The following is a 22,988-nucleotide window of genomic DNA, read 5'->3' as shown; positions in this document are numbered from 1 at the left end:
GCTGAGCGAGTCGACGTGCGAGATACGTGCCATCGGAGTGAGCCTGTTCATCGCTTGAGAGGGGTAGCCACAGTCATGCGGGATGCTTAATTTTCGATTTCCGCAAAGGCGCCAAAACGGATCGGCCAAACAAAGCTGCGTGCTGCTGGCCTGCAGCTGCGATCCATGATGCCAGTCGGAAGAAAGAAAAAAAGAAAAGAAAAAAAAAACATGCGACGCGCCAGTGATGCAAGACCATGGCAACAGCCTGACATCATCGCACATGGCCGTGTGTCAAACCTCGGATGCAGCTGGACCTCCTGGCGAACTCGACCGCATGGCACCAAACTGGGCGGCGATCGGTTCAGCTGGCCCCCAGAATGAACCGCAGTCGCTGCACGACCATGTGCAAAGTGGAGCAGAGTATCATATCGGTCTTGGTCGGCCGGCCGCCGGTGGCAGCTTCATCTGAGCCAATGTGAGAGTCAGGTACGGTGTGGCTGTCCAAAGAGCAGGCTGGGCGGGGATCGCGCCAAGCTCGGTGTGCCGCTGTATCAATGCCACGCCCATGTCGGCTTTTGGGATCCGCCTCGCTCCTCGACAGGGTAGATGCGGCCAAGACGATGCCCTCTTTGTGGACGTGCCGCAGAATTGTTGGAGACAGCCCGCGGTTCCTGGTTGGCTTCGAGAGACTGCAAGACGCTCACAGATGTGCACGGCAGCTAGGTGTACAAGTCGGAGGACAACAGATCTCTTCTGAAGCTGCTCCCCCTGACGGATCGGCACTTGCGTCAGCTACCTGCCGAGATACCCGCAAGCGAACCATGCCTTCGCGGTGCGAAGGCATTTGTCGGTATCCATCAACTCCTCAGCATGATAACTTGTTGCGCACCGTCTTGCAAAGAGCAAGTGTTTCTAGAACTCTACACGGCACGGCACGAGAATCTCGGCGCGGTCGCTGCTTCAGCTCCGCCACGGACTGAGCTGTTGGATATGCTCTGCAAGCAGAGACGAGGCGTGGTGACTTGGATAAGGGAGCATGTCGTCGAGTTGGAGAGGTAAGGTCACCCGATGAATCGGCAGATGCGATCAAGGACACGTGATGCAGGCTGAGCTGCGGGGCCTAGCGTGAAAAGATGGAGGTCCCTCAGCGGGGAAGAGAGGCATGTGGAAAAATTCCAGTCGAGCGGAGCGTGCCTTTTTGTTTGCACATCTCGCCCGGGCCCTGGCCCGGAGGATCTGCCAGCAGGGCACGCGCTACGAAGCTGCACAGAAGCTGGTTTGCTCCGCTCGTCCGTTGTCCAGGGTCGAGGTGCAACAGGCTACTGCCGCATTCGCTCCCCTACGATGAGTCGTTGTCGCCATACCGTATCCCCCTCCCCCTTGCAAAGAAGCGCTGCGACCCATGTAGCATGCCTCGGGAGTTGGCCCGCAGCTGCATTTGGAATCGAGCCTGCACCGGCTATTCTGTTTTACGCGTTGAATCTCGCCCTCGCTGCTGTGGAGACGGGGGCCAGAAAAAGCGATCGGTGTTGAATTTTCCAACCAGCGGCAAGTGGCGCCCAGCGACCCCTGCGCCCTTGCGATGTGACCAGCGTCCAACCCACCGTGGGACGCAAGGGCAATCCGATGGACCGAGCCTCAAGTGAGGGCGGAGCGAGGAGGGGCGAGCCGTCAGGGCGGATGGGGTTGCATGCACGCAGCCAATCTAGCAGGGCAAAGTGGCGCCCAAAGCACGCATTCCATCCTTCCGTTCGAGCCGGAGCGCCGTCGGACCTGCTGTGCTCGGTGCCTGTTCTGTGCCTGCCACCCGAGGATCGCTTGACCAGGCCGTGTGGGCACGGCTCGCTTCGTCTCAGGGCGGCGCTCTGCAAGCTCTTCGGAACACCCTCGTGTCTCGCAGAAGGGCAACGCAGCCCATCGCAGCCGAGCCCACTAGCACGTCCCACTCTCCTTCGTCACACTCACCCAGTCACCACCGACGTCCGCCTCGCGCCTCCGCACTTGGCTCCTCCGCGTGTTGAGCCCAAGTAGCCGCCTGGTAGAGGTCGAAATTTGATAAATTGCAGAAATTCCAAAAGGGACATGCAAGACCGCCTGAGAGCTGTGGAGCGTGCTCGAAAGCACGCGCAGCCATCCGAAAGGTGCATGCGCTGCAGCCGGCCGCAGGCGACACAAGGCACGAGCAGCATCGATCCGAGCGTCTGCCTGGCATGAGTGACCGGTGGGCTGTAACTGACCGCCGCTGAAAGGGTCGGCGTGTTGCTGCTGCTGCGTGTGAGTCGCGCGCGCCTTTTCGCTGGGGACACCCTGTAGTCAGGGCGGCGAGTGGCTCTTGCATGTGTCCTTGCCCTGACTAGCTTGCTGTACTAGAGAGACCGGGGCGGCGGCGTGCCTGAAGCATGGAATCTCGGCGGATCCAGCCTCTTTTCACCACCAATCATCGCTCCGCTCGCCCACGCCCTCGCGCGTTCCACATTTCACCCTCCCCATCCTCTCTCCACTCTCCGCTCTCCACTCTCCACCAACTTCAGCTTCGATCTCGACCTCTTGCTCTTCGATCCCGCCTCTTGTCCGACTCCAAAGTCTTGTCCGCACCGTCCGAAGAAGCCTTGACTGCACAGCCAAAGCAGAATCTATTGCGGCGACCGGCCCGAAGACTTTCGCCGTTCGGCATCCGCATTTGCATCAGCCGCCTCGTTGCGAAGAGTTGGCCTTTTCGCTCTCCATCCGGCCTTTCTGCTGTGCACCGTGCCACTCCCGGACCGCCCCAACTCTGCATCGGTCTGGTGGTTGTGCGCAGCTTAGCTTTCGACGTTAACCTTGTTTCGCGTGCGCGTGCGCATCGTCTGCACCCGGGCCCGTCGGCTTCTCCGTCGCACCGCGGTGTGCCAAGACCTGCATCTTGCTCAGTCTCAAGATCCCCTTCGGCACAGCACGTCCGTCCGCAACGCTCGCCGCCTCCGACAGCGACTCGACAGACCCAGCCCGCCTCCGTCGGCTTGCCTTGACCGGTGTGCGCGGCGACGTGACCATTTATCTCTCGCGTGCTTGCTCAACCGCTCGCTCGTCTCCGAGTCACTCTCCGACCTTGCATCCGCCGCCTTCTGCGCTCACTTAAGCTTCGACTCAAGTGCCAGTGCCAGCTAGGCTCGCCTAACGCATCGGCCCGTCCGATTCCGCCTTCCGCCCGTCCGAACGCATTAGATTGCAGAACGCACATCCTTGCTCAGGCCTCTCACACACTCGTCCTCGCCCTCGCCCTCGTCCTCGCCCTCGTCCTCGCCCTCGTCCTCGTCCTTCAACCTTGCGTCCGTGGACCAGTGCTGCCCCTGTCATCCGGTCAATCCGAGCCTTGAACCGCTCAGCAAGCGTTCGAGTGCTGGAATGCAATCGGCCCCGTGCGACGCCGTCACCTCTTCCCTTCTCTCGTTCTTCACATCCGCTTCCGACCGCACTCTCTCTCCGAATGCGACACGCGTAGCAGCCTCCGATCAGTCGCAGAAGCACCGCTCGGTCCACCCTCACGCGCCTCGCTGGTGATCCAAGGGAACCACTGACTGAAGCAACGCCGTGTTGCTCATCCTTCAGTCGCAAGCATCCATCCTTCTCGCGCATCCATCATCCACTATCCGCCCATCATGGAGACTGCTTCATCCTCGCAGCAGTCGGGGTTCTTTTACCACGACCCGCGCCAGCATCAGACGTCTCCCAACCTCGGCATGAATCCCAACTTTCAGCAGGTCCGATCCGACCCGTACGCCGCTGCGTCCATCGTGCCACATACTTCTTACCGCGAATCTGGCTACGGCGATGGCAGGCCGTTCGGGTTCGCACCACCCACCGAGCAGGAGGCGCGTCCTCAGTACCACGATGCGCCAACAAACGCTGCCCACACTTCGTACGCTCCTGGAGCCAGCTACATGTCGCATCCAGCAAGCATGGCGGGGCCCTCCGCGTTCGTCGCGCCCGGCCCTATGAACGGCCATGTTCATGCTGCATCCGGTCCCCCGACGCACTCGGCTTCCGACGAGGCTGCCGATCAACAAGGTCCTCGCAACAAGCGAGCTCGCAAAGAGTCGCCCGGCCGCAAGACTGAAGCCGCCGACAGCAAAGATGACAGCTCCTCCGACGACCCCAATGGCCAGAAGTCCGAGGGAAGCGGCAACGTCACCATGTTTCAATGCCGCGGCTTCGGCGATTGCCGCATGGTCTTCACCCGAAGCGAGCATCTCGCACGTCACGTGCGCAAGCATACGGGCGAGCGGCCGTTCCGATGTCACTGTGGCAAAGCCTTTTCTCGCCTCGATAACCTTCGCCAACATGCGCAGACCGTGCATGCTGACACTCCGGATCGGAACGAGATGATGATGCAGGAGCTCTCGTCCCTCCACGCTTCACTTGCACAATCAGCCGCCCAGGCCCAGCACGCCCACGCCCAAGTGCTCGGCAAGAGCAGCTCGCCCGGCGCCTTGATTGCGAGCCACAATCACACTGGACGCCGCGGCAAAGGAGGAGGAAAGACGAGCGCTGCGACTAGAGCTGCGCGTGGCGCCGGCAACGATCGCTCGGGGTCTCCCGTCTCCTCCAATTCAAACGCGATCCATGCTGCCCAGCAGAACTCCCACGGCATCTACGAGCCCAATCCGTACCCGTCAGAGTATGACTCTGCAGATCCGCCAGCCTCCGCTCCTCCCGCCACTGCCTTCTCCACGCCCGGTCATCCAGCGTCGATGCCCATTTGGACGAGTCATGACCCGCAGTATGTGCAACAGGGCGGCCAGCCTGTCGGCTTTGGTGTTCCGATGGCCCCAGGTGCCCCTGGCCAGCCTTTCGAAGTCGCACCTCATCCGTCCCAGCAGCAAGCCGCACACTTTGCATCCAATTCAGGGCCAGCCCTTCGCCAGGAACAAGCGACGGAGTTCGTGACGCCGCATTCGAGCTATCACGACGAAGGCCTTCCGCCCGGACATCCATCGTATATGCCGCCCTACGATGCTTACCGTCGTCAGCCGCAAGAGCTCGAGAGGCGGCCATCAGCCAACATGGCTGACGCTTCCTCACTCTCTGCGCAAGCCTGGCGACCAAACGGCCCGCCCCTGGAGACAGCTCTTGCCGGCAGTTACACGGGCGCTGAATGTGAGGCTGCAGAGGGCCATACCCAACGACCTTCCTTTTCCAACCCTTTCTGGCGCAACTCGACTGGCGGTGGGCCCGTGGCGAGCGACGACCCGTACGCTGCTCACTATCCAGCGACGGATTTCGCTGCTGGCGACTCCGAGTCCAGGTCGCAGTACGAATCCACCCTGTCGGCGCATCTTCACATGCGCACTCCTACTTTGGCAAAGCGCGCCAGAGCGAACAGCCCTCCGCCTTCACGCGGAAGCATCCGTGCGTCGCTCGATGCAGGATCCGCTCCACTTCTCCCTCCACCAGGGAGTGCGCACGGACGACCTTCCAGCAGCGCACAAGGCTCGCGGCCGCTCACCTCGCAGAACCGTCCCGTTCTGCCTCCTCTGTCGTCCATCACGCCGAGCGCGAGCAGACCAGGAACGGCTGCAGCCATGGGGGGCAGTCGGCCCGGCTCCATGGCAGCGCAAAGGCTTCCGAGCATCGACCAGCAGCTTCTCGCAACATCCGCCGAGCTCGACCGTGTCGACGAGGCGCAAGCGAGCAGCAGCTACCGTCCGTATACGAGCCCCGCCGGCGCCTTGGCTGGCGATGCCGTCCAAGGGCCGAAGCCTTTCTTGCCACCTTCCTCGCTTCGATCCGCTCGGCCATCACTCGGCCAGCGCGGCGATGCGCGATTCGGCAACCCTCCTGACCTGACAGATCGGCCGAGCACGACGTCCACCACCGCGAGAGCAAACGACCGACGTCCTCTCACCTCGGGCGGATCGATGGTCAGTCGGCCACACGGCTCTGTCCAGGCAGGCGGCGACGATCTGCCACCGCTGTCGTCGACTCTGGCGCTGCTGGATGAGCGACGAGAATCTCGCATCGCTTCCGAACGCCGAGGCTCGGCCTTCGAGCTGTCCAGCACGTTTGTCGGAGACGAGGGACGTCGCTCCAGGATGGGCTCCTCTTACGGTGTACGTGAGGACGAAGCACACCCCAGACTGCAGACCGACAGCTCCGAGCTTCGCACGAGCCCGGGCAACAACGCTTCGCCGTTCATGTTCCAGCCTCCGCCCCTGCCACGCGAGAGCAGCGCGAGCTCGTGGCGGCTGTCTGTGGACCGCAATGGCGCTGGATCAGGCGCAGATTGGCGACGACCCAGCTCGAGCACTGCACCGGACGCGCATGTCATTTCTCGTCGGCTCGGTTCCAGCAGCGGAGCGACGCTCGGGTTCGGCCTGCGCGAAGACGGCGGTGGCTCGAGACCAGTCTCGAGCAGCGGACGAGCTGCGGGTGCGAGCCAACTCCAGCTGCCTCCGCTCAGGACAACGCACGGACCTAGCCGACCGGGCTCGAGCGCCGTCGCTTCGACGCTGCAGAGCGAAGTGGCGCGGCCGTCATCTCAGAGGTCTGGATCGTGGTCGCGACCACTCACATCGGGAGACGCGCCTGCGCCGCGCTTCGGCAGCAACGGCTTCGCGCGAATGTCTTCGTCCCGGGAAGGCGCCTCGAGCGACGGCGAGGACGAGCTGGGCGATCGACGTCGGTCGTTGGTCCATGATCTGCGTGGACCAGCGCGCGAAGAACTCATGCGACGGCCGTCGACGTCAGCTGGCGCAGGCTCGACCCGCTTTGCACCGAGGTATCACGAGCGCAACGGCTCCAACAGCCCGCTCTCTCGACGCGACGACGTCTGAAGCAAAACTTGCCCACCGCTAGACTTTGTGGTGCTTGCAGACACCCTCCTTGACCTTGTCATTCAATAATACAACAACACGATCCGGTAATCGATACACAATCACAAGTGCTCTGGAGCTTGTTGCCGAGGCTGTTTGTTTTTGCCTGCGAGCATCGGGTTGAGATTGCAGGGACAATCACTTGGAGGCGACTTTGAGATTCTTGAAGCCCTGCATGCTCTCTTCCAAGGCGGTCTCGACGGGGAGACGCTCCATGCTGGAGGCACCGTAGAAGCCGGCGAGGCCAGGCACGCGGTCGAGTACGTATTGAGCGTCTTGGGCGCTGGCAACGGGCCCGCCATGCACGAGGACCATGGTGTCGGGAGAGATGGAATGCACTTTGGCCGTGACTGTCGAATGGTTCGCAAGCCAATGTGAGTTGAAGTTCACGATCTGTCCTCATACCAAAGTGGGAAGGGAGCAACTTACTTTCGGCTGTGAGCTTGACGGCGTTGTCGAGGGTCATTGCTGTTTTGGCACCAATGCTGCCGCTGGTGGTGAGGCCCATGTGGGCAACGCAGACGTCGACGCCGACGGTAGCCATCTGCTCAGCCTCGTGCGTGTTGAAAACGTACGGTGTGGTGAGCAGGCCGAGCTGTTTGGCCTCGCGCATGAGCTCGACCTCCTTGTCGTATCTCATGCCCGTCTCTTCGAGATTCTGTCGGAAGTTGCCGTCGATGAGACCGACCGTGGGGAAGTTCTGAACGCCCACGAAGCCGATCTCCTTGAGCTGACGCAAGAACTTGGGAATCGATCGGAATGGATCCGAAGCACACACGCCAGCGAGGACGGGCGTGTGCTCGATGACGGGCAGCACTTCAGCCGCCATCTCGACCACGATCGCATTTGCATCGCCGTAGGGCATCAGACCCGCCAACGAGCCTCGACCCGCCATTCGGTAGCGCCCCGAGTTGTAGAGGCTGTCGGAGCACAATCCGTCAGCGAAAGCTCCTCGTGTGATTGACGCATTTACTGCACTCACATGATCAAGTCGGCCTACATGAACAGCCGACCAGCGAAGCAACAAGCGAGCATGATCAGCAAAGTCGGCAACGCTCGAAAACTAGACCGACGCTCGCAATGCACTTACACCGCCCTTCTCCACAAATTTGGCCGTCCTGTCGAGCGTTTCAGACGTTGAGTTGTAGAGGTCGAGGCACGTCTCGTCAGCGGCTACCTCACTGTGGCCATCCTACACAGCTAAAAAGGGCTTACAATCCGATACCGGCTCCCGATCCGATGATGGGCTTACCGCTTTTGAGAGTATCACGCAGCCTCTGTGCGGCTTCCCGGCCGTCCTTGGGCTGGCCGGCGTAGGTCATCTTTGCTAGCTCGGATACTCAAAGTCAAGTCGTTTGGAGTTGGTGGAGGAGCGCTTGCTTGCAGCGACAAATCCCCGGCTTGGCTGATTCGAAGAAGCTTTTCAGATTCAAAGCCGGTCCTTGCCCCGTGCGTTCCTCCACATCCTTGTCGCCGGCAATTTTTGGGCAGGGTCCTGCAGATGTCTCGAAGGTTGCCGTAACGGTACAGTCAGCCAAGCAAAGGTTCCTTCCTCAGCACCTTCACGATCATCCTACGAGCCCAGCGCCTCGAATACTGGCATTGGCGCAATGTCGAGCGATACGAGACCGCTCGTCGCCTTGATCGGCACGCTCGACACGAAACAGACCGAATATCAGTTTGCGACCACATGGCTTCAAGACCGCGGCTGCAACGTTGCGGTGTTCGATGCTAGCACCCGCGACGCCCCAGAGGGCTCTGCATCCGGCTCCTTTGAGATAGGCACAGGGTCCAAGCTATACCGAGCCAAAGAGCTTCTCGAGGGCCACTCGTCTCGCGGCAGGCATCAGTCTCCGCCGACCGAGCGAGATGCCGTGAGGGACGCGCTGCAGAGCGCTTGCCTGCACGAGCTGGGGGAGCTGCAGGCTCAAGGAGCCGTCGATGCGATCGCTTCATTCGGCGGTAGCCAGAACACGGCGTTTGCCACTTCCATCATGCGCGACTCCAGATTCCCTATCGGGCTGCCCAAGTTCATGCTCACCACAATGGCAAGTGGCGACGTCAGCGAGTATCTCGGCGAAAGCGACATTTGCATCATGCCCTCGGTCGGAGATATCTCTGGCTCCCTCAATGCCATCACAAGGACGACGCTGCAGAACGCTCTGGCCGCCATTTCAGGCATGGCACATACCCATCTTGCGTCTAGGCGCGCGCACACCAAGTCGGAGCTCGGGCAGAAAGACCACAAACCCTTGGTAGCGATCAGCATGTTTGGCGTCACTACGGTCGGTGTGAACCAGATATCAGATCTGCTCAAGGACAAAGGCTACGAGCCTGTAGCGTTCCATGCGACCGGATCGGGCGGCCGTACCATGGAGAGGCTGATTCGAGAAGGCTTCTTTTGCGCAGTCATCGATCTAACCACCACTGAGCTGTGTGATCACCTCTACGACGGCGTCCTCTCCGCAGGACCAGACCGCCTCACAGCTGCTGCAGCATACGGCATCCCACAGGTGGTCTCTCTCGGCGCTCTCGACATGATCAATTTCGGCTCCCTTGCGAGCCTGCCGTCGCGATACGAGCTCGAAAAGTCGTCCGAAAAGGGCCCCATGCACCACACCAAGGATGGAGCGCAGGTCTACGAACACAACAGTCAGGTGACGCTGGTCCGTACGTCTAGCGATCAGTGCAGAGAGCTCGGCACATTCCTGGTCGGCCAGCTTGTTAAAGGAGTGGAGCGCCGTGGCAGAGACAAGGAGGCGGCGCCGATCCGCATCTTGTCCCCCCAGGCTGGAATCTCCGCGATGGACGGCACCGACGGCGTGTGGGATAATCCGGAAGCCAGAGACGCCCTGCTGGATGGGATCCAGGGTGCGCTGCAGGAACATGCTGCCAGTCGGGACAAGAAGAACACCATTCAAGTCGTGACCAAGGACAGCCATATCAACAGTCCCGAGTTCGCTCAAGCTGTCGTGGACGAGCTGTTGCGCATCATCTAGGAGCAATGTCTGCCCATCAATGCATTGTTGCGCCTTACTTGTCGACCTGATCTCCAAAGCAGTAGGATGTGAAGGGACCCTGCATGAAAGCTTCTTTCCTGGAACAGGCCGGCTCAGGTCCGGCAATTTTGCCTCTAATTTCGTGTCCTCAATTTTTGCCCTTCGATTGCGAAAGGATTTCGGAAGTCGGGGATCCACTTCCGCCCCGTGGCTCCCAAATCTTCTGGTGTCTCTGAGACTCGTGCCTGCCCACGATGGTATCACTCATTGACCACACACGCTTCGTTGCACAGCAGAACGGGATCGCGGAGTCATGACCGAAGGACACTGGCAAGCACAAAGATGAAGGCGAGATGTCCACCATCCGCAAAGGCGGCGGCGGCCGCATGGACGCACGTATTCGCCCACCCGCCTACGCCTACCCGGGTGGTCACGGCAGGTACCTCCCGTCTACACGCCTTTTCAACCATAACGACGAGGTCATCGACTGCTTCAATGAGTGACAGTGTCTCGATGCAGATGGACTCATCACAGCTCGCAACACGACCTGATGAAGCGCTCGTCACACCGCTGGAGCGACCACGTCAACGTCCTCCCTGGGCCCGCCTGAATCTCGAAGACACGGTCCGAATCTTTGCTCCGGGCGCAAGCACGTTTCCTTTCACCGAAGCAAAGTGTCTCGAGGATACACTCGTCGGACTGGCTGCATATTGCCCGGGAAAGTATGCAGCTCTGGCGTCGGATCACGAACGGATGCGGCCCATCCTGAAAGCATTCCTACGACGAAGCTCGCTCAGCGAGGCTGATTGGGTGGCTATACGAAACGCGATGCTCTGCAAGAGCTGGCCCGATGCGCGCAGATATATGGTCAATACCGACGATTCAGCCTGGCCGCTCTACGTGCTGCGCCGCGCCGTGTTCAAGGTGGCGACGCCGTCCGAGGCATCCGACGCTTTGGCGCTGCTAGCCTTGACCGTCCAACGCGTGGCGAGCTTCAGCACTGATCTGCGGTGGGGATCCTATTCCTACCTGACTACCAGCTTCGCAACGATATCGTCGTTCTGCTTCAGCGGAGACGGCAGGGCTTTGCACCTAGTTCCGCGACTCGGGGACGTCCTCTCGACCATGATCAGCGCCTTTCCCAACGAGATGCCCAAGCACAGAAGCTTTGTCTTCGATTTCACACGACGATGCACTCGGTTGGCAGACGAGAGGGCTCGAAGCGCCATGATTTGCGTCCTTGGAAGCTTGCAGGGCGATGGACAGCCCACCAAAAAGATCGCCGATGTTCGCAACGAAGTGATTCAGATCGTCGTCGGCCGCATCGAGATCGCACTGACCAAGAGCGCGGGCAAGACAGCCGCGTCCGAGCAGTTCGCCAATACGGAGCTCATGGACCTCCTCACCGAGCAGCATGTGCCGCAACACTCTCTGCTCGAAATGCGCGCCCTGCTGAGTGCCGTCGCCGTTGCCGGGAGGAACCGCGACTATCGACGCATCCGACACTACTTTGACCGCCTGGAGCAGTGCAAGCAAGAGCTCGACATTCGGATGGCTGCGACCGACTACCTCGAGCTGGCCAAGTCGCTGGTGCGGACCGCGCAGGGGTCACACGATGCCATGGAAGCATTGCAGCAGGCTGAGAGGCTTCTAGCCGCTGAATACGAAGATGCCGATATGGAGGCACTACCCGAACACGCCAAGAGAAGGCTCAACCACGTCTGCCTTGATATGCTCCAAGTCATGGCCAAGACGCCAGAGGTGCATCTGCAAGAGGCCCTCTCATTACTGGGAATATTCGTGCGCGGATCTCGTGCTGATATAGAGGGTGAACGGAGCGAGACGCATCCTCTCATGTCGCAAGCATTCAAGCAGCTCCGCGGCGACGTCTACGCGTACACCATGATGATGCAAGGTTGCCTCTTGCGCGGACGCCCAGACGTGGCATGCGCTGTTTGGCAAGCGATGCTGGACCGCAACGTCTTGCCAACCACGGCATGCCTGTCGGTGCTGTTGCAGAACCTGTTCCGACATCAGGAGGTCGCCGAGGCGCTGCGACAGCTGGCGCTCTGGACCGACGTAGGCATAACTCAGCATGCAGCCCGACCCCAGACGAGGCAGGATATAGAGCTGGAATCGCTTGAAGCACCGGCGTTTGTGCTGCCCTTCTCTCAGCCCCAAGCATCTCTGAGCGAGACGGACGAGGTGACGGACAGGTACAAGCTGGAAGCCGATCCAATTCTGGCGTCGGTGGTATTTAGCGGACTGCACTCTTGCGGCGCTGCGGGCACCGAGAGCCTTTGGGACGCATACCGACAGACGGTGAGGCTGTTCCCGGATGCGCCGGTGCTGGCGCTCTTCCTCAAGGCTGCCTGTGGCACCCAAGCCACGTCGAGCCAGGGTGCAAGCTTTGGACGCCAGGTGTTCCGCTCGATGCTGTTCGGAAAGCACCCTGAGCTGGTCGACTTCCGCGCACCTCTGCAGGAGCAGCTACAAGCGCAAGGGGCAGCAGGCTGGATCCTGTCGCACGACGCGGTGGGTGCCAAGATGGAGCAGTGGTTCTCATCTGCGTTTGGCGTCAAGCAAAGCAGCACTGCGGTGAGCCCGGACGACTTGGGCGCGCTCGTGTTCACCAGCAAGCTGTTCGAGCACTACCTGCGCCTCCTGCTCGCGATGCAGCATCTTCCCGGCCACGTCTCCGACGCGCGGCTGTTGCGTCAAGAGCTCATCGATGTGCTAGCATGGATGCGACAGCTGCAGCTCAAACCGTCCGAGACGCACGTGGCGCTCACCGTGCTCGAGATTGAAGAGCGTCTTCCCCCGCCGATCGCCGCACGTCATATGGAGGTGCTCGATGCCTGGCTGGCCGACTGGCTGGGCGAAGCCAAGCTGCCGTCCGAGGAGCTCATGCGGCGCGTCTGGCACTGGAAAATGGAACGAAACGGCCAGGCGCGCGGCTGGTTCGACCGCATCCCGGGTCCTTGGGACGAAGCGCCTCTGGAAGAATGAGCATTCACGCAATACGACCATCCGCACCTCAGTCCAGCCTGTGTTGCGCCATGACCTTGTCTTCTTGCTCGAGACCAGATGAGTCGCAAGCAGCATCCATGCATGCAGGGCGAGCCTTGCAGAAGGGCGCCTTGGGGATGTGATAGAGCGAAGCGGGCGGCCCTTGGCAATGCTTGGCCTTCGGCAAGCAAGACGGGGATTCGTGCGGTTTTGCGAGCTTTCCAAAAAAAAGTGAGGGTCCAGTGCTGGCGTCCAACCGTTTCGGCTTCTCCGAGAGATCACTGAGCAGAGCCACGCAGCTCTGCTCGCTTGCAGCTGCGTTGCTTCCAACGTGTTGAACTGGATGCGAGGCGTGTGGAAAATTGGCGCGCGGATGCAGTGGGGGGGCCCAAAATCGAAAGAAAGAGGCTCGAGGCTGATGCTGTCTCGCCCGTGTCGTCATCTCTGCACGAAGGATCGAGAGTCTAAGCGAGCTGAGGCGAGGCCTTCACAGCCTGTCCCAAACTTGGCTTCGATTTCCCCCACTCTGGTCGTTGCCAGACGCATTCAGTTTGCTGCTGATGGTCGCATCGGGTCTCGTCGACGTCGAGTTGAGATTGGCAACACCTACTGTATCTGAGGGTCGAGGCTAGCTCAGGTGTGTTGTCGACGACAAGCTTCAGGAGTCCAACGCTCGGATTCTTTAGAGCCTGACCATTCAAGTTGAATTGGACGATCCTGTGGATTTTTCGTCGCCGACTCTTTGCTCGGCATGTCTCAGCTAAAACCTTCTGACATGGGGCAATTGGATCCCCCATCCGTGCCGGCTTTCCCAACCCCGCCTCGCCTTGAAGTGCTTCACGTTTTTGATGCAACCACTGCTCCGCCAGCCTGTTGCGGCCGCTTGCTGCTCGGCTCATGCGTGCATGGGCATGTGCGTCGTCAGGGCGTCGTTGCCTCAGCCGCTTTGCATTGACTTTCATAGACCCTTCCACGGCTGCTGGGCCCCAATTTTCCATCCTCCTCGACCGCCCTCATGGACGCTCGGTGAGCGCGGCCGGCCAGATTCTGCCTGCACAGCCAGCCACCGCGCATTCGCTTAGACTCCGCCGAGTCGCTTCGGCTGCCGTCCACCTTGCGCTTCGGCTGAATTCTCCCCCTCCACCCTTCCGATCGACACCTATGCGGAGCCTAGCAACAGTGTCGCGGCAGGGGCGCATCCAACATTGCATCGCATTCAGTTGAGCTCCTGGAAGCGCTCCATCCGCTCTTACTACCATTGCCTCCTGCCCGCCATTCTCGTCGCCCCAAGTCATAGATCGATAGACTTGTCTTCACCTCCCCCCTCAGAGCATTCCCTACGGCCCACCCATCTCGTCTAGAGACGATACCAGCAGAATGGCGTTCCAGGCTCTGCTCTCAACCGTGACGGCGGCGCTGGTGTGCGCCTCGTCCGTCCAGGCGTATGTGCTTCCGCTGCAGGCCAACACTGAATTCCGGGGCGATCTGGCCGAGGCCAAGGCTTTCCGACTCGCCAGCCGATCGCTCAACGATGCCTCGCAGGCTGGATCCATCTCGGTGCCCATGTACAAGAGGCACGGCGCTCTGCACCCGGACGTGAGCAAGCGCGACCCCGAAGTTATGAGGAGCTGGGCCTTCCGACAGGGCGAGATCATGAAGGCCAAGTACGGCGCCAACGCCGCCCACCAGAAGCGTCAGACCATCGGACTTACCGATGTGGGGCCTGACAGGTACGTCCGCTGCACGATCTCCATCTTTTCATTTCATTTCGGAGGCTGACCGTTCATTCTACGCTTCTGACAGCTACTACTTCGCCCAACTTTCGGTCGGAACACCCGCTCAAAACTTCAACGTGGTGCTCGACACGGGCTCGGCCGATTTCTGGCTCGTAGACTCGCAGTGCGGCACTGCGCAGAACTGCGACTCGGATCTGAACAAGTTCAACGCCCAGAGCTCCTCCACCTACGTCGGCTCCAGCGCTCCCTTCCAGATCACCTACGGCACCGGTGCCGTTCGTGGCACCCTCGCCGCCGACAAGGTCTCGCTCGCCGGCTACACGGTCAACAACCTCACCTTCGCCGAGGCTGCCGCCGTGGCTTCCAACACGGTCGAGTACCCGACCTCGGGCATCATGGGCATGGGCTTCCAGTCGCTCTCGACCAGCGGCGCCACGCCTTTCTGGCAGGTGCTCGAAAAGCAGGGCGTGCTCTCGCAAAACGTCTTCACCTTCCAGCTCGCACGCAACATCGACAACATTAACCCCAACGACCCCAACATCAACGACATCCAGAGCCCCGGCGGCGTCTTCACGCTTGGACAGATCGACTCGAACCAGTACAGCGGCGATATCAGCTACACCAACATCCCCAACAACCTCCAGAACACGCAGGGACTCGGCTACTGGACCATCCCGCTCGACGGCATCACGGTCAACGGCAACTCGGCCCGCATCGGCAGCAACACGCTTGCTGCCATCGACACGGGCACCACGCTCATCGGTGGTCCCGCCTCGGCCGTTCGTGCCTTCTACTCGCAGATCAGTGGCTCGCGATCTGCCGCCTCTGTAAAAATGCCCGGATACTACCTCTTCCCCTGCAGTGCCAACCTCAACATTCAGCTCACGTTCGGCGGCAAGAGCTGGTCCATGAACCCGCAGGACTTCAACCTTGGCTCGTACCCCTTCACCACCTCCCAGACCTGTCTCGGCGCCGTCTTTGAGATCGACCTCGGCTCGTCGCAGTACGGCGTGCCGCAGTGGATCGTGGGTGACTCGTTCCTCAAGAACGTCTTCCAGGTCTACGACGGCACCGGCCGCATCGGATTTGCCAGTCTCAAGGGCAGCGAGGCGCAGATCGTCTCGGTCACTGCCAACGCTGTCTCGTCGCAGACGCCTCAGGCTACGTCGTCTGCCACGGGATCCATGAGTTCGATCGGCGGCGGCTTGCCCTTCCCCACTGGCGCCTCTTCCTTTGCATCGGGCGCGACCGCAACCGGCGTCGTGGGCGGGGGTAGCCTGCCCACGCCTTCGGCCTCGGGTGGCGTGACCTCGTCAACCCCGTCGCTGGTTGCTGGCTCGAGCAACGGCGGAAGCGGCAGCGGCAGCTCCAGCGGCTCTGGCAGCGGCGGTTCCACGTCGGGCGCGCGCTCGACTCTTCCATCGGCCCTGCTCGCCGTGTCCACAGCCTCGGCAGCAGCTCTCTTCGCCGGCGCGTTCCTTGTCCTCTAAACACCCGCTGCGGGTCGTCGACCGATTCGACCGATCTCGAGCTTCGCTTCAGTCCATTTCACACGCATACACTCATGAACACTGCTTCACCATCTTTGGAAATTCACAAACGACGTTTGATCTGGCCCCTTTTTTCTGTCTGCATTGCCGAGGGGAGTGGTAGGATCGCAGGGATGAGGTTGCGTTCAGGCTTTTGTTGTCGGGTCGGGCTGGATCTTGGGAAAGAGTGGCTCGACCTTGGGCTGCGCCGGGTCGCGCCAGCGGGCGTGGGAGACGAGGCGGCCGTTGACGTCTTGCCTCACGAGATGTTTTGAACTCGTGCGGAGGTTTTGTGGGATGAGGAGTGCATCGAGCAGCTGAGTCATCTTGGTGGGCATGAACGGATGCAGGAGCAGCGCAGCAATGCGGAGGGTCTCGGTCGTGAGAACGACGGCCTCTCTCACGGCAGCAACAGGGGTGGCGGCGTTCCACGGCTCGATGCGCTGCACCATCTCGTTGGCCGTGCCTACAGCGGTCTCCAATACAAGCTCGAGTACCTTGGCTAGCTCGAATGCCTGCATGAGCTCGTCGACCTTGCCGGGCAGCTGCTTGAGCTCCTCCTCGAGCCGCTCGCACAGCGCGTACGTCTCCTGATCGAGCACCGCGCGCACATCTTCGGCGGAGGGCCGGAGCAGCACGCCCTTCTCATCGCGCGGAGAATCGGCGAGGCCGGCATGAATCTTGGGCGCCGAGATGCGCGAAACGAGGTTTCCAAGCTGGCCCTGCAGGTACTTGCGGTGGTACTCGACAAGCACGGCAGGATTGTAATCCGAGTCCGCGCCGAGGTTGCCGCCGACGCGCATGAGGAAGAAGCGCAGCGTGTCGACGCCAAACATGTCGATGGCCTCGAACGGGTTGGCGACGTTGCCGCGCGACTTGGACATCTTGGCACGGTTCATGGTCCAGTGCGAATGTGCTACAATCGTCTTTGGCAGAGGCAACCCCGCAGCGAGCAGCATCGCGGGCCAGTAGATCGCATGGAAGCGCAGAATGTCCTTACCCACCACGTGCACATCGGCAGGCCATGCACTACGTTCCACAGCCGACGACTCTTTGCTCGCATCATTCGCCCAGGCTGGATAGCCCGTGACGGTGAGGTAATTTGTGAGTGCGTCGACCCACACGTAGATCGTGTGATCCGCGTCATCGGGTACAGGGATGCCCCATGAGAGACGCGAGCGTGGTCGTGAGATCGACAAATCCGCCAAGCCAGACTCGATCTCCTGCAAGACCTGCGCGTGTCGTTGCGCAGGCTGAATGGCGGTCGGGTTCGCACGGAGCCAGTCGATGAGCGGCTGCTGAAACGCTGAGAGGCGGAACTTGTAGTTGACCTCCTGGCTCCATTCGACTTTGGCGCCGGTCTCGATGCTCTGCATCTGCTCTTGACCGTCGACAACCACCTTGCGCACCTGCGTCTCCGGATAGAACGCCTCGTCCGACACCGCGTACCACCCCTCGTGGCTGCCCTGGTAAATGTGGCCGCGTTCGCGCAGCGTGCGCCACAGATGCTCGACCGCCACTGCATGGTCCGCATCTGTGGTGCGGATGAACGTGGAAAAGTCCACGTTGGCTGCGTCTGCAAGGTGGCGGAATCGCTGGCTGATGCGATCGCAAAGGGCCCTTGGGTCTTCGCCCGCCGCCTCGGCTACCTTTTGCACTTTCAGCCCATGCTCGTCCGTTCCCGTGCTGAATATTGGCGATACCGGCGATTGCTGAGCGACACGGGCTTGCAGTCCGTATGAGTCTGCGCTGACAGGGCGTCCGTTGCGATCGTATGCCGAGTAGCCGGAGTTCATGTACCCATGGTAGCGTGCGAGAACGTCGGCGATAACATCCGAATACAGATGGCCGATATGTGGATCTGCGTTTACATAAAAGATAGGTGTCGTCACGTAGTACGGCTTCAGGCTCGAGCCTGAAGATGCGGGGCCGGGTGCTGAGCGTGCGTTGATTGTCGAGGTGAAGTGTCTGCGAGCTAGCCTTTCGCATGAAGCGGCACAGCGCGGTGGTTGGACGAGCGGCCTCGATTGGCACGACATGCTCAACACCTCTCGCGGGCCGCGACGGCAGAGCATACGCAGAGATAGCGACATCTCTCTTTCCCTGCCCTCGCTGGCCAGCGTCTGAGTGTCCTCTGATGGTTCGAGCTTGGGTTGTTCGTGGTTGGAGTCGTGTCAGGGTTCCGTTAGGAAGCTTCAAAAAAGTGCATCTGTCAGCTCGGAAGTCGGAGAGATTCTCGAGGTGGAGGCCGCCGACCATTTTTGACTCAACTCATCCTCGCACCACCCTCCTCTCCGTTTCATCACAGTGGGACTTCCCTTTCCAATCACGCATACACATATCGTCCAAAATGTCGGCATATCGCGCAGCTACACGAACACTCACGGCCTCGCTCCGATCGTCGCCTGCCGCACGCTCCGTGGCGCTGCGCTCGCCCGTCTCCGCTCGACGATGGGCCTCGTCCGCCTCGCCCAACTCGTTCCCGCAGCTGCCACCCGGCTTTGAGAAGCTCGCGCATTCGCCCTCGGCACTCTCGGCCATCACAAACCTCGTCGAGGTCATGAAGGCTAACGGCGTCGACCTGCATACCGGCGAAAAGCCGAGCATGTGGCAGATGATGAAGCTCGCGCGCAACCAGGAGGTGCGTGACGCCACTACTAAAGGTAAGCTTTCTCCCACGCTTTTGGTCTGGCGCTCCGATTTGAGTTGACGGGCAGAAAGACTGACCACCCTTGCCTGTTTGCTCGTGCTTGCGCAGTGATGGAGGAGCTCAAGAATGCAGGTGTCGACGTGTCGCCCGAACGCCTGCAGGCCATCATGAACAGCCAAAAGGACATCTTTGGCGGCAACAAGGACGGCAACGACGGCGGAAAGTCTCAGTAGTCGTTTCGTTTTCCGTTCTTGTAATCACAAAACGCGTCTTTGCAAGCAGTCACACCACACGCTCCGGGTCGATCAACGAGCTAGTCTCAATTTAATGGTACAAGGCGAAGGTTGGACTATGCATCGACGGCCATGGCGCTCGAGTCTGTGCCGCTCGCTGTGGCCTGTGCGGCCGCCTCCTCTGCATCCTTTGGCTTTGCGAGGCCGTGCTTCTGAAGAAGACGGTCAATGTCGTTGGGCTTGAAGATGTTGGTCTGCGGCTTGTGCGTGGTGGGGTTGAGCGTGAGCGTGGCAAACTCGAGCTTTTCGCTGTCGAGCGACGTCGAGTCCATGGTCTTGCTCAGAATCTTGACCGCCATGGCCATGGCATCCTGGATGCCAATGTCATCCTTGTAGTCCTGCTTGAGCAGCGAGGTTGCGGTGCCGTTGTTGTTGCCGATGCACGTGGCCTTCCAGCCAGAGTAGTTGCCCGAGGGATCCGAGTGGTAGAGCTGGAAGTGGTGGTGGTCGTCGTATCCGGCGTACAGGATCGACACACCAAATGGACGCAGACCACCAAACTGCGTGTACCCCTGCTTGTAGTCACACAGACGCTGTGCAAGCTGCTCGACGGGCATGTCGTCGTCGTAGCTCGCCAGGTGCTGCTGGGCCGCATTGCGCGCATAGTTGACGAGCGAGTTGGCATCGGCCGTGTAGCCCGCCACTCCAGCCATGACGTTGTCCGACACGGTAAAGATCTTCTCTGACGACTGGTCCTGCTCGAGCAGCTTGGACGTCACCTTCTTCTCGGCGGCAAGCACGATGCCGTCCTTGGCCAGAATGCCAATCACCGTGCCTGCATGCGAGATGGCCTCCATCGCATATTCCACCTGGTATAGACGACCCTCGGGCGAGAAGGTCGTCGTGCGCGAATCGTACCTTCGCGACATGATGCCACCTTTCTATCTAGACCGGAATGTGGAGTGGGATGAGGGCGGTGTCTTTGCTCGTGCGGCTGGTAGGATAGCTTGGTCGTATGTGTGCTACCCGGTCTTCGCCGTCCGTTCTGATTCTGCGATGGCGATGGCGGATGGAGAAGTGCGAGGGTCCGACAAGGGATGGTGCGTTGGGGTGTGGAGTAGGGAGTGTTGGTGTGGGCCGAAGCTTCGTCAACGTCTGTGCATTTTCCACACTGTGGCCGGGTGCGCCTCGATCACTCCTGCCCCGATTGACGCGTTGTCCTGCTGCACTGCTGGGCTGCCTTGTCCAATTTCAGCAATTCTCAAGGGTGTGTGTGAAGTTGGGCTGCATGCGCGGCTTTGCTCCACTCAGCACCCGCACGCGTTGGCCGAAATCCGGACTTTGCACCTGCAGCCGCATAGTGGAGGCGCACGCCCCTGCCGGAGGAAACACACAGACTTCATGGTTGCAGCTTCACTATCCTGTTCAGCATCCTCAGTCGGGGACTCAAAGCCCCCAACACATGCACAGCACAGTTTGAGAGTCGGAACAGAAATGCGCGGGATTGCGCGGTCATTGCGCACAAGCAAGGCGTGCATCGGCGGCCATTTGCAAGCCGAGCCGCCGCTAAGCTGGCGGAACAAAAGGGTCCGCGAGAATGGGGTATATCTATCGAGTTCCTTCCAGCTCGCTACGCGGAGCGGGGGTATCCAAGGGTTGCTCGTCCGCGCCGCAACGTCTGCCGAGAGACGAGCTGCCCTGCGCAAATGCTACATGATGACGCACTTTTTGCGATCGCGCGCTTTGGAAGAGGTGCCAAAGCTGCTGCCTGCGAGTTTGGAGTCCTTGGAGCCGGAATGGGAGGAAGAGCCGTTGGCGCCAAAGCCGTGCTTGCCCGAGGCGCCCGAGGAGGTGCCCGGTCGGGTGCCTGGTCTGGAATTGATGGCTTGAAAAGCGCGAATCTGGCGCACGACGTCGGCGAAGATCTCGTCGACATTGATGCGCTTGCGCGCCGACGCCTCGTAGAAGGGGACGTTGCCCCATGCTTTCGAAAGACTGGTGCCGACCTCTCTGGGCACCTGACGATCGGCGCGCAGATCCGACTTGTTGCCAACCAGCACGAGCGGGATGGCGGTGGTGTCCTTGATGCGTACGATCGCCTCGCGCAGGGGGCCGAGCTCGTTGACGCTGGCTAGCGACGTGAGCGAGAAGACGAGGATGAAGCCCTGTCCGGACTTGATGTAGAGCTCCTTTAGCGCCAGAAACTGCTCGGTGCCTGCCGTGTCCAGGATTTCAACCATGCACTGCTGGCCGTCGATGACGAGCATTTTGCGATATGTGTCCTCGATCGTCGGGTCGTACGTGCTCACGAACACGTTGCGCACGAACTGCACGGTCAGCGCCGACTTGCCGACTCCTCCGCCTGCGACCACGGAACCGAGGGAGAGGAGACGATGTTAGCTTGATCCGACACAGAGTAGCTTGGAACAAGTCAAGCGCTGAACGAAGACGTACCTCCCATAATGACGACGCGTGCCTCCTTCATGTTGGCGATGCAAGGCTTGCGACGTGCTGCGTCGCTGGCAGTGTGAATTTGATAGATGGGCGAGGGGTTGATGCTGTGCTCCTTCGCGTTGCGGATCCACTGTTCTCGCTTGAGATAGAAAGTCCCGAATGTTTGTGTGGTGGCCGAGCCTTGAGCCAGGACATGAGATTGTGCGCGACTAGTTTCGAGAGAAGGAGCTCGACGACGCTGCAAGCGAGCGCCACGGGGTGATTGCGCGAACAGGCACGGGTGCCGGTGTTTCCGATGGTGGTGGTGATGATGGTCGCGAGTCACGATGCTCAGCGTCAAGCGTCGTGGAGAAAGTAAAGGCTTGTGGGAACTCGAGTTCGGAGGCGAGGAAGCGCGCCGCTCCCACGGGACACCAAATCGAACTCGGCACGGATGCGAGAAGAAGCGTTGGTGGGGTTTCGGGAGCGACTCCGACACTGAGTTGGATCGGCAAAGGGCAGATGACCTGCCTGCGGAACAGTCAGGAGGTGAGTTGTCGGTGAAGCATGCAGGTCACAGCAGTTTGGCGGAGCCGTGAAGCAGGTCGAGGTTCAGCGTCAAGAGCAAAGGTGCTCGTGCAAAGTGCAGCCATGCAAGGCTAAAGCTGCCTGTGCAGGCAAAGGGTCGAGCCGGAACAATTTCACGGGCGGATGCGCTTTCGGCGGTTTGGCGCTGCGTTGCTGCAGGTCCGAGACGCGAGGGCGCGAGCGATTTTTTGGCCATCCGACCGCGTCGCCGTTGCGAATCTCGTTGCTGCAGGAGGCCAGGTGCAGGTTTCACCTGTTGCTCGCATGGCAGCTCGGGTGCAGTGTTGCTCCTTCCGCAGCGACGTTGGGGCGGCTCTCGGCATCGGTAGACGCACGACAGATCCACCATCAGATCCGACGTGGGCAAGCGGTATCTGCCTTCGGCTGTGTTGTAGTGTCCATCTCTCGACCTTGACACAACCACGCACTGACTGGCGGCTTCTTGTCGTCGGTCACATCCGTGTCGGGCGATCCGATTCTATGGACAACTCTCTCGCCGCGGCACGCACGGCTCGACACCCACGGCCATCGGGAATTCGGGCGTGTACGTCGAAAATTGTTGACAGGTTGCGGCTCAGATACTGTAGCGAGATGCTGCAGCACACTCGGTGACGTTGGCCTGGGCGGGTGCATCCGAACAGCGTCCAGCCGAACCCCGCCCTTGGCTTGTCGAGGTGTTCTTGTTTTCTTTTTTCCCAGGCTTGCCGCTGTACTTCACATCGGTAAAAGATTGTCTCGGATGCCCCGACGCACCGGGTTTGAACCTTGGACCACGCTTCATATCCAGGGTCCGCGTTCGGCCCGATGTCGGCATATGCCATGCAGCACGCCATTCGGAAGCTTCCGCGCTCAAGCTGCGGCTCGGTCATCACATGGCCGTATCGGATGGCATCCGTCCGCGTGAGATTCGACCAACTTCCTGCGTCGGGGTTTGTGCCGTTCCTGCATCAGATCGCTTTGCGCTTTACACTCATTGCG

General features: G+C 60.5%; 10 protein-coding genes across 10 annotated transcripts; 7 read left to right on the top strand and 3 right to left on the bottom strand.

Annotated features, from left to right (window-relative positions):
- Positions 1-262: 262 nt before the first annotated feature.
- PAN0_008d3649 (uncharacterized protein) lies at positions 263-2,013 on the top strand (the record flags this gene model as incomplete). Its single annotated transcript, XM_014801150.1, has 3 exons — positions 263-419; positions 884-1,037; positions 1,575-2,013. The coding sequence occupies 3 exons, from the start codon at positions 263-265 to the stop codon at positions 2,011-2,013; spliced, it is 750 nt and encodes a 249-aa protein (XP_014656636.1).
- Positions 2,014-2,381: 368 nt separating this feature from the next.
- PAN0_008d3648 (uncharacterized protein) lies at positions 2,382-3,522 on the top strand (the record flags this gene model as incomplete). The annotated part of the gene is made up of 3 exons (XM_014801149.1): positions 2,382-2,865; positions 2,916-3,026; positions 3,194-3,522. 3 exons carry the CDS (start codon positions 2,382-2,384, stop codon positions 3,520-3,522), a joined length of 924 nt encoding a protein of 307 aa, XP_014656635.1.
- A 98-nt stretch (positions 3,523-3,620) lies between these two features.
- Positions 3,621-6,794, top strand: PAN0_008d3647 (uncharacterized protein; the record flags this gene model as incomplete). Its single annotated transcript, XM_014801148.1, has 1 exon — positions 3,621-6,794. One exon carries the CDS (start codon positions 3,621-3,623, stop codon positions 6,792-6,794), a length of 3,174 nt encoding a protein of 1,057 aa, XP_014656634.1.
- A 177-nt stretch (positions 6,795-6,971) lies between these two features.
- On the bottom strand, positions 6,972-8,155 carry PAN0_008c3646 (TIM-barrel enzyme family protein; the record flags this gene model as incomplete). The annotated part of the gene is made up of 5 exons (XM_014801147.1): positions 6,972-7,183; positions 7,263-7,753; positions 7,816-7,829; positions 7,924-7,951; positions 8,049-8,155. The coding sequence occupies 5 exons, from the start codon at positions 8,153-8,155 to the stop codon at positions 6,972-6,974; spliced, it is 852 nt and encodes a 283-aa protein (XP_014656633.1).
- A 288-nt stretch (positions 8,156-8,443) lies between these two features.
- Positions 8,444-9,832, top strand: PAN0_008d3645 (UPF0261 domain protein; the record flags this gene model as incomplete). Its single annotated transcript, XM_014801146.1, has 1 exon — positions 8,444-9,832. One exon carries the CDS (start codon positions 8,444-8,446, stop codon positions 9,830-9,832), a length of 1,389 nt encoding a protein of 462 aa, XP_014656632.1.
- A 342-nt stretch (positions 9,833-10,174) lies between these two features.
- PAN0_008d3644 (uncharacterized protein) lies at positions 10,175-12,841 on the top strand (the record flags this gene model as incomplete). Its single annotated transcript, XM_014801145.1, has 1 exon — positions 10,175-12,841. One exon carries the CDS (start codon positions 10,175-10,177, stop codon positions 12,839-12,841), a length of 2,667 nt encoding a protein of 888 aa, XP_014656631.1.
- A 1,377-nt stretch (positions 12,842-14,218) lies between these two features.
- On the top strand, positions 14,219-16,067 carry PAN0_008d3643 (aspartic peptidase A1; the record flags this gene model as incomplete). The annotated part of the gene is made up of 2 exons (XM_014801144.1): positions 14,219-14,571; positions 14,645-16,067. 2 exons carry the CDS (start codon positions 14,219-14,221, stop codon positions 16,065-16,067), a joined length of 1,776 nt encoding a protein of 591 aa, XP_014656630.1.
- A 185-nt stretch (positions 16,068-16,252) lies between these two features.
- On the bottom strand, positions 16,253-18,145 carry PAN0_008c3642 (methionyl-tRNA synthetase; the record flags this gene model as incomplete). The annotated part of the gene is made up of 1 exon (XM_014801143.1): positions 16,253-18,145. The coding sequence occupies one exon, from the start codon at positions 18,143-18,145 to the stop codon at positions 16,253-16,255; it is 1,893 nt and encodes a 630-aa protein (XP_014656629.1).
- A 311-nt stretch (positions 18,146-18,456) lies between these two features.
- On the top strand, positions 18,457-18,989 carry PAN0_008d3641 (uncharacterized protein; the record flags this gene model as incomplete). The annotated part of the gene is made up of 2 exons (XM_014801142.1): positions 18,457-18,769; positions 18,865-18,989. The coding sequence occupies 2 exons, from the start codon at positions 18,457-18,459 to the stop codon at positions 18,987-18,989; spliced, it is 438 nt and encodes a 145-aa protein (XP_014656628.1).
- A 116-nt stretch (positions 18,990-19,105) lies between these two features.
- Positions 19,106-22,539, bottom strand: PAN0_008c3640 (20S proteasome subunit; the record flags this gene model as incomplete). The annotated part of the gene is made up of 8 exons (XM_014801141.1): positions 19,106-19,930; positions 20,016-20,229; positions 20,330-20,365; positions 20,715-21,351; positions 21,444-21,623; positions 21,769-21,920; positions 22,001-22,420; positions 22,520-22,539. The coding sequence occupies 8 exons, from the start codon at positions 22,537-22,539 to the stop codon at positions 19,106-19,108; spliced, it is 2,484 nt and encodes an 827-aa protein (XP_014656627.1).
- Positions 22,540-22,988: the final 449 nt, after the last annotated feature.

Source organism: Moesziomyces antarcticus (assembly GCF_000747765.1).
Source record: "Moesziomyces antarcticus DNA, scaffold: scaffold_v10008, strain JCM 10317, whole genome shotgun sequence".
Classification (NCBI taxonomy): domain Eukaryota; kingdom Fungi; phylum Basidiomycota; class Ustilaginomycetes; order Ustilaginales; family Ustilaginaceae; genus Moesziomyces; species Moesziomyces antarcticus.
Note: the sequence above shows the minus strand (reverse complement) of the source record. Positions and strands in the feature narration are given on the sequence as shown.